The 13,530-nt window shown below is 43.9% G+C and overlaps 3 protein-coding genes across 4 annotated transcripts; 1 reads left to right on the forward strand and 2 right to left on the reverse strand.

Moving 5' to 3' along the window:
* Positions 1 to 117: 117 nt before the first annotated feature.
* Positions 118 to 3,440, forward strand: ccdc97 (coiled-coil domain containing 97). The gene is made up of 7 exons (XM_020112069.2): positions 118 to 1,397; positions 1,491 to 1,667; positions 1,944 to 2,103; positions 2,227 to 2,315; positions 2,405 to 2,600; positions 2,688 to 2,811; positions 3,207 to 3,440. The coding sequence occupies exons 1-7, from the start codon at positions 1,230 to 1,232 to the stop codon at positions 3,313 to 3,315; spliced, it is 1,023 nt and encodes a 340-aa protein (XP_019967628.2). The 5' UTR covers positions 118 to 1,229; the 3' UTR covers positions 3,316 to 3,440.
* A 1,574-nt stretch (positions 3,441 to 5,014) lies between these two features.
* On the reverse strand, positions 5,015 to 7,482 carry LOC109646333 (uncharacterized). The gene is made up of 4 exons (XM_020112068.2): positions 7,026 to 7,482; positions 6,810 to 6,878; positions 6,101 to 6,393; positions 5,015 to 5,981 (listed from the first exon to the last, which is right to left on the reverse strand). The coding sequence occupies exons 1-4, from the start codon at positions 7,225 to 7,227 to the stop codon at positions 5,109 to 5,111; spliced, it is 1,437 nt and encodes a 478-aa protein (XP_019967627.2). The 5' UTR covers positions 7,228 to 7,482; the 3' UTR covers positions 5,015 to 5,108.
* A 551-nt stretch (positions 7,483 to 8,033) lies between these two features.
* LOC109641056 (nuclear body protein SP140-like protein) lies at positions 8,034 to 13,279 on the reverse strand. Of its 2 annotated transcripts, XM_069524784.1 has the most exons (16): positions 12,971 to 13,279; positions 11,903 to 12,077; positions 11,513 to 11,749; positions 11,210 to 11,329; positions 10,939 to 11,072; positions 10,788 to 10,844; positions 10,667 to 10,697; positions 10,246 to 10,359; positions 10,055 to 10,168; positions 9,786 to 9,922; positions 9,613 to 9,681; positions 9,320 to 9,450; positions 8,878 to 8,989; positions 8,724 to 8,798; positions 8,474 to 8,617; positions 8,034 to 8,392 (listed from the first exon to the last, which is right to left on the reverse strand). In XM_069524784.1, exons 1-16 carry the CDS (start codon positions 13,112 to 13,114, stop codon positions 8,300 to 8,302), a joined length of 1,887 nt encoding a protein of 628 aa, XP_069380885.1. In that variant the 5' UTR covers positions 13,115 to 13,279; the 3' UTR covers positions 8,034 to 8,299. The 2 variants fall into 2 exon arrangements, with proteins under 2 accessions (XP_069380885.1, XP_069380886.1); XM_069524785.1 differs by lacking the exon at positions 11,903 to 12,077 and having other exon boundaries at positions 12,971 to 13,272.
* Between the last annotated feature and the right edge of the window lie 251 nt (positions 13,280 to 13,530).

Here is a 13,530-nt window from a genome sequence, read left to right on the forward strand (position 1 = left end):
ATTTTTTTTTTTTTTTTAGGTGAGGCCTCTGCGGTTTCCTTTCAAAAGTGACTTCCTCAGTTACTTCCTCGTTCACTTCCTCGTTTCATACAAACGTATCTTTATTGTCTAAATCCAGAGAAGTTGAAGGATTAACAGTGAAATATGTAAAATACGTGTGTCGCCTTCTGCAACGATGGTAGTTCTCTCCTCAGTGAGTTTAAAATACTCAGTAGTGACACTGTCGGCCTACTCACACGATATCTATTACACGTTACTTCAGTGTGAAACACAACCCTTAATGATTCAGTGGCTCTTTTTCAACATGTTAATTGTGACGCTGTGAAAACTTTTATTTAGTCTTATGTTTAATGTTATGTTATTTAACTTCTGTTCAGCTTTTCCCCCACGAGTGAACCTGGAAGCTGCTGTGTGGCCATCTCTCCACAGGGAGGCGCCATCATGAATTTTACTCTTCCGTATTTAAAGGTGGAAAGGGGGGATCAGTTCAGAGCAGGACAATCAATCAGCCAATCAATCAATCAATCAATCGATCCATCTATATCTCTTGAATCTAAATTTGATTTCAATTGTACATAAAATTATTGACTATTTAAAGTCTTTTTATCAAGTTTGTTGGTTTTGTGATGTTGTTATTGGTTTAACATCAAATGTGTTGATGTGTTTTATTCTTTTTGATTCTTACATCTGATATCAAACGTCTTTATAGAATATTAATACTTGTTACAGAACACAACAACACGCTACCTTTGACAGAAGCTGTAATAAAATGATCAGATAAATTAAGGCACAAAGGTAATGACAATACACAGATGTATTATTATTATTATTATGTTTTGTTGATTAGTTAATTCACAGAGATGAATAAATTTCAAATAATTGATGTCATTTAAAATGTATAATTTAATCTAAGATTCTACCACCAGAGGGCGACAAAATCACGCGCCCAGGTGAGTAGGGCGGAACCAATGTTCCGGTTGCGGAAAAGCAGGGGGATCCTAAAACATGACGGACCAACATGGCGGCGGCGAAAAGTTAAACTAAACAAATCAAATGTAATGTAATTTTTTACATCATTTTCTCGCGAGAACGTTAAAGTTAAATCTGCAAAGTCTTTCGGTGTCAATATCGACAACACGTCGAATGTGGAGGAAACTTGACATCGGATATTAAGCTTGAAATCACAGTTATTTACCGGAAACCGCTGGAAACACGTTAGCTAAAGAAGCATGTGGGGGGAAATCGAACCTCCGGTAAAAACACCAAAACAACAACAACAGAGTCCGCGTGAGAGCGAGGAAGAACCGACCAGATCACCGGAGGAGCCGGTGACACTGCCCCGGAGATATGAATCAACCCCCCGCACAGACACCGAGCAGCCGCCGCCGGACATCCCGGTGAGACCAGCAGCTTTTAATACAAACCCTGGTGTGTGAGTGTGTGTGTGTGTGTGTGTTGTTCTCTGTTACTAACATGTCTGCACCTCCCAGTTCTCGAGCCACGCCGAGTCCACCTGTGTGAACGCCATGTTGGAAGCTGTCGCCTCCAGCGGGAGCCTGGTGAAGAGTCAGCAGGTCGGAGACGCTGAGCTGAGTCTGGAGCAGCGCCGCCACGAGCTGCTGCTTCAGTACACACACAGACCGCTGGTGTTCCTGGAGAGGTATCATGTATGTGCACAAAGCAAAGCCATGTTTACTCACGCAGCACCTTCTCACACACACTCGTCACATTAATGTAGAAGCTTTCACAATCTTATCGGCGTCATCGAGGACAAGTTCACTCATTTATACACATCAGCCGCACCATCAAAGTGCAAAATCAATTAGAATGAGCTAGAAACAAAAAGATAATCCAAGATTAAACACACTACAGAAATCCATCTTGCTGCCGACATGACCAGAATGAAATATATCTCATTGTGTCGTTGTTTACTCTGTTTCCAGGCGTGTCTGAAACCTCAGGATCTGTCAGCGTTTGCCCACGTCTGCTCAGACCCTCGAGCTCTACACTACAGCAGCGTGATACAGAAACGGGATGAAGAATGCACGAACAGAACCAGGGTCAGAAACCAGCGCTACGCAGCCCTCAGAGCCCTGCAGAAGGGTAGGGGCTCCACTCGCCCACAGTTGTATCATGCAGACTTTTTGGGCTAAAGATTATAGATCTGATGATATAGATGAACTGAAACTGTCTTCATCTCTTCTCCTGCTCTACCTCCTCTCGTAGAGGGTCAGTATTTCAGTGAAGAACAGATGCGGATCAGGGAGCCGCTCCTGTATGAGCAATATATTGGCCAGTACCTGACAGATGAGGAGGTGAGTTTCATTCTGTAAAATTTTTGTTCAGTTTAGGTTTAAAGAAATTTCTCTAAATAAAATAAAAATGTGAGTGTCATCTGCTTAAGGTGCTGGAGCGCTCCCAGGAAGCCATGTTGGACGGTGCACCAGGGGGACCAGGGGCCCCAGCAGGAGGCGCCGGAGGGCTCGCCCACCTCCTCCTCAACTCCTACCAGGAGCGTCTCATCCAGAATCGACTGCAAGAGGAGCAGGAGAGAGAGGAGGGTGCACTGGAGGAGGAGGAGGAAGATGAGGAAGATGATGGTGAGAGTGGGCTACAGTTGGTGCTGAAGTTACTTTTACCTCTGTGGTTTTTGTCAGCATGTGTTTGTGTCTGTGTTCAAACTGAAGATAATAGAGTCCAGGAGAGTGAAAGGGAGCCAACAGCTGAGGAGAAGGCTCTGCTCCGGGAGGAGTTCATCAGTCAGATGCACCAGCGCTTCTTAGACGGCAAAGACAAAGATTTCAACTACAGGTCAGCCACACCCCCACACACTGGGCCTTTATATTCTCTATTTACACATGGACATAAAAGAGAAGCTGCTGGTTTTCATAGTTGTTGTTTTATCCTTCAACAAAGAAACGTTGATGAAAACCTTCCTGACAGGGTTGATATGCGCCTGCTGTGTCATTATTATATTATTATAATTCAATTTTCAATGATAACAAATGGAAGCTAAGTCTAATTGGTCAAATCCAGTTTGTAGATGTCTGTGTGCAGAAGTCTGCAAATTAAATTGGAATCTAATTGGGATGTTGAATGTTAAATTGGTCTTCATGTCCAGAATATTATAACTTCTGTGAGTGTTTGAATTAGCTCTTAATAGTACAGTATAGTAATTGTGCATTTTTTGTTTTTGTCCATTTTAGTGAAGTGGATGAAAACCCAGACTACGACAACTTGGACATTGTCAACAGAGATGCTGAGGAAAAGTACTTTGATGAAGATGACGATGATGAAGAGGATATGACCGACTAGCTGCTGCAGTCGTGTTTCACCTCTCGGACTGAACTGTGAATACACATGTACAAAATAACGATTCTGTTTTTCAATGTTTCACCTGAATGCAAACACAGCTGGTAATAAATACAGCTTAGCTTGTAGCTCTCTGGCATTTTGAGAAATTCATTGGCGGCACACATCCGATGGATTCAAACTACGATGTGTCTCACACACCACCTGGATTTCTCTTCAGCCTGGAGACAGAAGGAGACACGTGGGGTTTTCCTCTGGGAATCAGACTGGAGCTGAACTAAGCTGCATTACCGTTAATTTCTGCGTCGGTCAAGTGTATCCGCTCTTCATTTGTATAACTTAAGTATACTTAATCACATGTGCAGCTGTGCAGAGCATTTCTCTTATAATCTTCAATTTTCAACCGAAGCAGAACAAAGAACGAGGATCGTATCACAACAGGAAAATCTTTCCACATTTTGTTACATTGAAAATGTCCCAATACAAATGTTCTGAAATCATTAGATTTTAAGCTTATGTCACAATTTCAAAAGATACATTTCCTCTCCAAGATTTCTGCATCACCGTTTCTTTACTGCAGAGATTGACACTTGTACAAAAGTACATCTTGTTACTGTCAGAAGGGAAAGAGCCAGGTTGTCTCATAAATCCACGACTCAGTGTGAGTTTCATTCACAGCTACTTTCCAGCAGGGAACACGACACAACCATGTGATGTGTGAAGGTTTTAATTGTTGAAGTGGATGTAGGAAAATGAAACAATCTGTGAGAGGCAGACACTTGGTTAGCAAACCACCACAGTGAGGTTCACATCGAAACAAGGCGAATGACACCGTGTTTTTAGCCTAAAGCCTAGTTTATGCTTCTGTGTCACGCAGTTGTTGAGCATTCGAAGTTCTGCGTCGAGGGAACGTGTTGCTCTGCAATTCACCGCCATGTTGGGCTGTGTGTTTGTGTGGTGATAGCCGAATCCTCGCTTTTTCATCCGTAAAGTAAACAGTAAACAATGGTGACCGAGGTGGAGCAGCTGTATTTGGAGTTGGAGCTCATCAATATTGAAGAACAAATGCTTATATTGCAAATGTTGAAGCGCAGGCGACAGACAAGACGTTTGCAGAGGTGGTTTTACGACGAGGAAGAAAGACCGGAAAAAGCAACTGCAGGAACTTAAGTTCTGAGCGAACCAATCACAGCACTTGCGATCCGTGTCAATGCGACGCGTAGTTAGGATTTCTGAGAGGTGCGCGTCAGGCTACGGCGTTGGGGTCCACGGCGTCGATGCGACGCAGAAGCATAAACTAGGCTTTAAGCTAACAGTCCATCGGAAGGTGCTAAGCTAGTGGATGTTAGCATGTCCGATGCTCGGTGAAGATAGGAAGATGTCAGAAGACTTTTAGGATAAAAATGACGTCGATTCGAGTCGAATATGAATACTGAGGCTTGCCGACGCTTGATGACACCACAGGAGCAGAATGGAGGCAGGATATGTTTTTTCTGTTTTATCACGTATGAAGAAGGACTCTCTGGATTCTGCTGCAACAGAGTTTACCCCTGAAAGTGTTTTGTGGACTCAAACACTTCCCCCACGCCTCCATCTGCACAGTGGTGAGGAGATAATGAGGGGATTTTCATTTTTCAGTGAACTATCCCTTGAATGCTCTGAACGTCATGTCACAGCAACATTACACTTCAATTATTCTTAATTTACAAAAGTTGTTTTCCATCATGTCGAGTACGAGGTCGTTTGATACCAAAGGTTTTTTAGAGAGCTTCTGTTTGCTGGCCTTTCACCTGACATCACTTCCTGTCAGCCAGTCGCTGCAGGAGCGCGATGACTGTGTCCTGTTTGGAGGAGAGCAGCTCCAGGGCCGTGGCTATCCTCCCGAGGGACTCCGCCATCCGCACCTCCCTCCTCTCACGCCTCTTCTCTCTGGCATCAACCTTGCGGCGAGCCACTCGATCCATGTGCGCCTGCTCCTCCTGCCGCTTCAGAAGCTCTTGGAGCAAAGCTATGCTGCTTTGCTCCTCGTGTCCTTTCTGGTTCTGCGCTTCGCTTTCGGACAGGCTTGTTGCAGACAATGAGGTGGCGGCAGAGGACATGAGGCAGGAGGACATTGGGGAGAAAGACGACGAGAGGCCGAGGAGGTTTTGACTGTTGCTGACTGGCGCCGCACTGAGACGAAAAGGAATGACGCCTGACGAGAAGGAGGGAGCTTTGCGGCTTACGAGGTGTGACGCGCTGAGGTCTGTGCTACTGGGCGAGCCAAGGGAGGGGGAAGTCGAGGCCGTTTCCGTAAAACGAGGCGAGGAGATAAAAGATGGAGACGGCACAATGGTGGCGGGATGAATACTGGTTGTAACAATGTCACCGTTGAGGACGATCAGGGGCTTGACCTCTGGAGCATTCGTCGGGCTGATGGTCGCTGTAGCCACTGAGGTAATGGTGCCCGTGCTACTGATGATTTGATTGGTGGCGGCTCCCTGACCCACTGACTCCAAACCACCAGGCAGGGCAAAGTCACCATTCGGGCAGACAATGGTGGGGGGCTGGGGTTTTGCAGCGATTTTTGCCAAAGGACAGGGAAGCGTAGAGGCCGCGTTGCCACCTTTGTGTCTTTTGTTGTTGCTGATCTGAGTTCCAACAGTGTCGCAGAGTGTGGCATCCATCAACTGGAGAAAAGACCGATACAACAACAATGAGAAGAAGACATGTATAGACAGAATTTACCCAGAGGAACTTTGCACACTGAAAAACCTATCCTCAGTGTTTTTTTACATGTTAGACTCACATCAAAGAACTCCCAGGATGTCTTCGCGTGTCCCGTCTCCCGGCTGCGGTCTTTAACCCTCTTGTACGTGACAATGAGGTTGTTCCACTTGCGACGGATCTTCTCAACAGGAAGCACGTGACCCTTGGAGGCCATCTCCTCCTGGACGCTCTGGAAGAGCTGTGAGCGTTCCCGGGTCTCGTACAGACCCCAGCGACGCCCGACGGCCTCGATCAGACACAGAACAGCTTTGGAGGAGAAATCTGAGCCAGAGGGAAGCGTCTTGTCTGACGGAGCCGGAGGCATCACTGAAGCTGGGGGAGGACACAATGGATTCTGTTTAAAAAACGATCTCAGAGAAGAACGACACATTAATACAGCATTAAAACTGGTTTAGAAAATGAAGCCAAAATATCCCAGACACGGGCGCTGCCATCTTGTTTTGATGACGTCCTTTTGGAGCCAGACTCTGCACAGGAAGTGAAGTTGTGGTACCGAGGTCTCGCTGAGACTTTCAAAGGTAAATAACTGAAGCTACACAAAGTTGTGCATTAGACTAAGAAACACTTGTGGTAAGTGTTTTTTTTTTTAAAGTGAAAACTGTAAAAGAGTAAAACTTAAAACAAAAGACAAGATATCAAAAATATGAAATAAAATAAACACAGGCAGTAATGGTGACGTGGTTGATGCAGCTCAATGGTAAAATGCTGGTCTCGTGATGTCTCATTACCTGGAGCTATCTTCAGGTAGGTCTTTCCATCTCCTGATGTGGTGAAGAAGCGCTCAGTGCTCACAGGATCTGATGGCCACACAACATGAGTCATTGTTTTATATATTTTCAATCCCAACATTTGTGACAGTGTGAATGTGACATGTTATTCAGTCTCTTTGCACCATGAAGACAGACAGATGGAGCCACGTCTACATGCTGATGCTCCTCACTCACACAGCAGCACTGAGGTTTTAGAGGCGGCTGCCTCCTGCAGCTCCTCCGCAGTCTGATCCTCTCCTCCTCCCTCTCCTCCCCCTCCTGCTCCTCCGCAGACAGGCGGCTCCTGGCTGCTCGGCACCGGCGCAGATGTGTGTTCATCCACCGCTTCAGTTTTCACATGCGTGGTGATGAGGCCTCCCTGCAGGTTCTCCTCCATGACTGCTGCTGCTGCTGCGGACACCCGAGCACCGACATGGGCCTGAGCGCTGGAGGAGCCGCGTGCTTCGTCTGCGCAGGCGTTGGTCTGTGGACAAAGTTTGGAGGCCGCGGGTCTCAGGCAGCCGAAGCCGACTTCTGCATCGATACGCGCCGCTACGAGGATCGAGTCCCGCACGGCGACGTGGTAACGTGCGTGATGGACTCACGCCAGCCGAGTCCGCTGCGTGTTTTCATGGGGAGCAGAGAAATGGCTGCGCGGTTCACCGCAGCTGACGAATGCGCAGAGCGACTGCGCAGCTGCACGCGCTGATAGGCTGCTGGCAACTGTGACGTCAACACGCACACGGTACACGCATACATAAAGTACAAATACTGTACATACATACAAACACACATCCAGTGCATACATACTGACAGTACACACATGTACACATTAACTACATACACACATGAAGCACACACACACACATCCAGTACATACATACTACATAGTACATACGTATGTTCTTACTGTAGATTTTGTTCAAAATAATTCACGTCTACTTCATTTGAGATCAAATCACTATATAAAAACAGATACATCATATACTTGTATAAAAGCATGTGGATGCTTGACATGGAAATCCTGATATTATTCAGGATGCAAATTAATTTTAAATGACATATATTTACACCAGAAACACATCAGGAGCAAGTCACTTAGTTTTGCACAGAAGGAAAACATAAACATGAAAACATTGGTCATTGAAGTGAAGGCGAAATGGTAACAAGCGCTGCTGCACCTATCAAATAAAACAAAAACTCTTTTGATTTAATTTTAGTAGAATATCATGATAGCGTTCACAAGAAGTGGCATTACATGAAAATTAGGTTTACTGTGACTTTAAATAAAATGTGCAATTACAATGATAAAAAAAACAATTTACATTTTAAAATGCTTTCCCCAGTCAAGTCGGGTATTTGCAAGACACGTCAGATATTTAATTCATAAAAGGGACAAGTCACTAAATCCAACTAAACTCCATCTCTGTAACTTCTGCAGAGTTTGAAAACTTGACGCTGTTCGTCAGTCAACTCTCTTCGCTGATGTTAAACACTCTTCTGAACTCTGAGTGAAATAACTGCTTCAGTCTGTCACCCACGACGAGGATATCAGGGTTAGCCTGTAAAAGAACAGAACAGTTCCCGTCACTAACATAGTGATGAATCTTAATGTTACATAAGAGTTCTTCCATGATTCTCACTTGGTTGTACGAGGCAAAGTTGGTGAATATGAGTTGGACGTCAGACACAAAATCTCCAACTGTTCGGTATTCTTTCCCCTGGAGTTTCTCTGCTAATCTTTCCAGCCACATCGGAGTCTTGACATAAGTGGAGTAATTTTCCAACTGTGGATGTCAAGCAGAAATGAAAGAAATGCTCAACACAGTCACACATAAACTTAGTGATTAACACTACTTTTTCATGAAGGAGGACATCAAATAGCGTACTTACAGAGAGGCTTGGGTTTATACCGAATATTTGTTGGTCATCAGCACTGTACAGATGCAGGACGAGATACTGACATTCCTGTTGATGGAAGAAAAGCATGAGTGAGAGACACAGGCGTGAAGACGGACAAAGACAGAGAGTTGCTCGGTGAGCTCACCAGTATGTGATCAGAGATCTGGTGGGACAGGGCTGCTGTAATTTCCAGCTTATTACCGAACCGCCACTCCTGAAAGGTTACACAGAACGTACACATCCACGGTCTGTTGTCCCTGCACACACACACACACACACACGTCAAACAAATTTTTTTCAAAAATTGTCATCGTAGGTAGTTCATGTCACACTGATGTTAATTTTTCTGGTAAATCCAGTTTTAATTAGTCATTTAATGCCATAAAACCGTGGTGAAACATCACGTTTGACAGCTGAGACGGACTTGAGATTAGTCAAGCATGTGTATCGGTCAATAAAATACTGATTGATATCGCATAAAATGAAGTATATGTGAGTAAATTAGTATGCATCACAATGTAAACACTATTACATAAAGACAGGTACTTCAGATTCTAAAGGGTGTTTATGTCTGGATTTGCTCCTACTTCAAAAGGTTGTCGTCTACATGCGGCAGGTGACATTTCTGGTGGAAGGAACAAGGGCAAGAATCACACAACACCAGGTCGGCTTCTCCTCTTTTACACACACAACACTCATCGTCGTTTATCTGATCCTCCTGGCGGGACACACAGCACATGACAGAAAGTTTGTTAACACGCAGCTCGACTACATCTTTCTTCACAACCGCTGGACCACCGAGATAAAAAAGTTAGAGTGTTCTTCATGCAGAGTAAAGGCCAATGAAAGGTGGAGAAATTGTACGGATGAAGGAACTTACCAGATCTTTTTTATTTGGTTTGCACAGTCTGCACTTACACAGCAGTGAGTGGATCTTCAAGACCTCCGCCTGAAATCAAAAATAAATCAACATCGTCTTCCTCTTTGTTTCTTTGTTCAGAGCTCCATCCATCCAAAACACAAATCACACACACACACACACACACACTATACCTCTATGAGAGCACAGAGTGGTTGTCCTTCAAACATGATTTCTTTCCTCCATAAGTCTGACTGACTTGATGTCTCCTTCAAAAACTCCATGGGGGTCAACCAGCTTCTCTCTGTTCGAATACACTTCCCACGAGTCCCTGGTGGAGACAGACAGATCAGATGGGACACGTTGGTTTGGTCGGTTTAGTTCACAGCATTACATGTTCACAGTATCACAAAAACAAAGCAAATACAACTTCCTCGAGCGCCTCATTCACAGCGAACGTTACCTGATCCAAATCGTTTTTGGTGTAAAGTCCCAGTTGCATCTCCACATGCCACTTTGAAGACTTTGTGGACTTCTGGCTCCTGCTCTGTCTGTTCCTCAGTCTCTCTGTCTTCATCTGCAGCGGACACATGCTGAGAGTTTGAGAAACTTAAACTTTTCTTAGCATAAATGTATCTTCATATAAACAAGCACCTGGGACATCTGAAGAATTTTCTTTGTCGCTATAAGAAACATTGTCCGTCTGGTTTTCCAGGTCCTCCACCTCCTCATCCTCATTTTCATCATCATCTTCTTCTTCCTCAGACACTAAAAAAGAACAAAGCAAATTTGAGGTACTTTTACATGTACATATCAGTCACATACAGATGCTCACTCTGCCTGTATATATATATATATATATATTTATATGTACTTCTCTCAAATAAATATATTTGAAGCTCAAAAGTTCATAAGGAACTTCATGAAATCCACAGTCGAAATTTAAGCCCAGGTAAAAATACATATGCAAATATAAAATTATGACATTTAAATTTTTTACCTGAGATTAGCAGATGCTCTGGTATCTATAAATATACTACAGTTTTCAATATCAGTGTTTTGCACTAATACAAACCTGTCTCAGATGAAAACAGGGATCTCTTGGCCTGCAAGGAAGAAACAACCCCGATGATAAGTGATAAGAAGATGATACTGAGTCTGAATTATGTTGAATTTTTGATTCATAATATTTTCACCTGTCTTGATTTCACTTTTTTGCCTCTTCTGTAGTTTGCTGATGTCAGGTTCCCTTCCTGAAGAGAAAAACGTTTTGGTTTTTTTTATACCGCAAATAGCATGTGAAGTGATTTGTGTTTAATATAGAAAAATAATTTATTTTCAACAAACATCTATAAGTCTTGCCAGTGGGGTACCCATGCACCTAATGCTGAACTTCCAGTTCTTTGAGCTTCCCTTCCCTGCAGACTTCTCAAATCCAGCTGGAGTAAACCACTTTTTCTGGAACATAATGCACGACTCCCCTGAAACACACAGAGGAAAGGAAATGTGTTCATGAAATATATGTCATCGTTAACAGTCAGAAAAATTGAAATCATGTCCTCAATCAACCACCCCCACCCCCCTTTTTTCCCCCAATTATTCCTTTTTAACCTCTGACCTTTCGCCAGTCGCTCCCTGCTCAGGATCCCCTCCTGGGATCCACAGGTCACGGGCAGCTGAGACTTAAAAATGGGCCAAGTCCAAATGTCCCTTTTCTCTCCTTTCTTCAAGGGAGAATCTGAGGAATTTGAACACAGAAAACCTTTGTTGAATCTGACTCGTACAAACTCACCGTACGAAAACTACTTGGGAGAAATTTAGGATAAGAACATGAACCTGTTCTTGCAGGAGGCCCAAAGTGCACTCTACAGCAGTCGACTTTCAGGTACTATAAGTGAAACATACATGAGAGGTGACTTACAGAGGCATACTTTCCCGGACTTTTTCCTCCGACGTGGAGTCAGCTGACAGGAAGGACCGGGCTGCTGCTCGTCATCATCCTCGCACAAGCTCTTCCTCAACAGCTTCCTCTTCTTTTTCACTGAGCTCACCTGCTCCTCCTCTTCCTCCTCATCTTCTGAAAGCTCCTTCCTTTTCCTTTCATCTGTCTCTTCCTTCTCCTCCTTCTCGGGCAGTTCCGTGTAAAACTGGAAAGGTCCTGCAATTCCATGAAAGGTAAAATAATCAATCCTTAATCAAATAAGGACAATTGTAAAAACAAATAAAAAGGTGTAATTAGTCAGGGACAATGTATAGAATGTGTTCATGAACATTGACACGCTGACCACAGATAAATCAAAGAGGGTCTGACCGTCCACAAGGCTTTTACGCAATAGTTGCAGGGTTGGGTAGACGTTCAGGATGATGTCTTTGAAGACACATGTCCAGAACAGGCGGATGTGCTGTGATCGCTCCTTCTCCAACCAGTCCAGGATGTCATAAAGGGCTTTCTTCTTGTTTTCTTTTTTCCTCACGCTATTGAATTTCTACGCACACACACAATTATATGATTCAATTGTGATATAGCAATGCATCAGTTCATATTTCATAAACTCATATTTTTCTATTCTTAGTGTATGTACAGTAACCACTTGCAGACTGTGGGTTAAGTGACTAGTTGTTGTCCAAGTTAAATGTTGGTCATAGTTACCTCTGTTATCTTTTCCTTTGATTTTGTTGGTTTGGTTTTAATTTGCAGGATTATACAAAAACTACAGGATGGGTTAAAATGAAACCTTGGTGGAAGGATGTGGTGTGAGTCTGGAAAGAATCCATTACATTTTGATGCAGATCCGGATCAGGAGGCCGATGCAGGATTCCACTAACTTTCATTAACTTACCTCAACATTGTCCTTGATTTATCACAATATAATTCATGAATCTTGATGAAAAAAATCAGACATGGGTCAGGGACTGAAATAATTTAAGTCTGTGACATTTTATTTGTACATGAGATAGAAGATATACAGTAAAAAAATATATATTGGCGTAGCAACTGGGGAAAATAGGAAACTTCCCTATTGCATATAAGACTCCATAGAGGCCTGAAATACTGTGTCCACACACTGTACTTCTGTTCTAAATACATTTCATATGTTTAGCTATTTATGTCAACACAATACATTTGTTCTTATGGGAAGTGTTTTTGAACCACACCTACACAAGACAAACACACACACCTCTTCTTCTATTGGATTTTACTGCTAATAATAATATCTCCCGCTCTCACAAGTGGGCGCGCGTTTCATCCAAACAGGACCCGTATGTGTGTGTGTGTGTGTGTGTGTGTGTGTGTGTGTGTGTGTGTGTGTGTGTGTGTGTGTGTGTGTGTGTGCGTGTGTGTGTGTGTGTGTGTGTGTGTGTGTGCAGCCTCTCTCACCGTGTACTTGTCCTCTGGGAGCAGGTTGTGGTCTCGCAGTTGCCGGAGGAAGGTGTCCGGGTCTTCCATGCACGACATCTCGGTTTTGTGACAGTGGAAGAAGAGCAGCAGCTGCTCCGAATTCAGGAAGAACAGCGGGTCCATCACTGAAGGAATCCACAACTCCAGATGTGCAACCAGATGTGAGACAGATCAAAAGTCTCTGGGGGTGTGAAGATTGAATCCAGCGCTTCATATCTTCTCCTGAGGATGTGCCCACAGGAGGGTTTCTCCACTTCCGTCTTCCAGTGACGTTTGGAAAGTGAAAGTACTTTTTTTAATGGTGATGTGAAGTCGCAGTTCCTGTCAGAGGCGCCAGGGGGCACTACTTCACAGCACACCTCAAAGGCTTTCATCAAAGGGAAGCAGCTCGTGTAAACAACAGTTCAGAAACTTTGACAGAACGTAGTTTTATTGAACTGGATTCAACCAGGAAGCTCCTGCTGAAGTTATTTTTCAGGGGACACAAGACAAGACAGGCAGCCCAGAGGAAAACACAGTTCTAAGTCCTAATTCTAAGT

The sequence above is a fragment of the Paralichthys olivaceus genome, chromosome 5, assembly GCF_024713975.1.
Source record: "Paralichthys olivaceus isolate ysfri-2021 chromosome 5, ASM2471397v2, whole genome shotgun sequence".
Classification (NCBI taxonomy): domain Eukaryota; kingdom Metazoa; phylum Chordata; class Actinopteri; order Pleuronectiformes; family Paralichthyidae; genus Paralichthys; species Paralichthys olivaceus.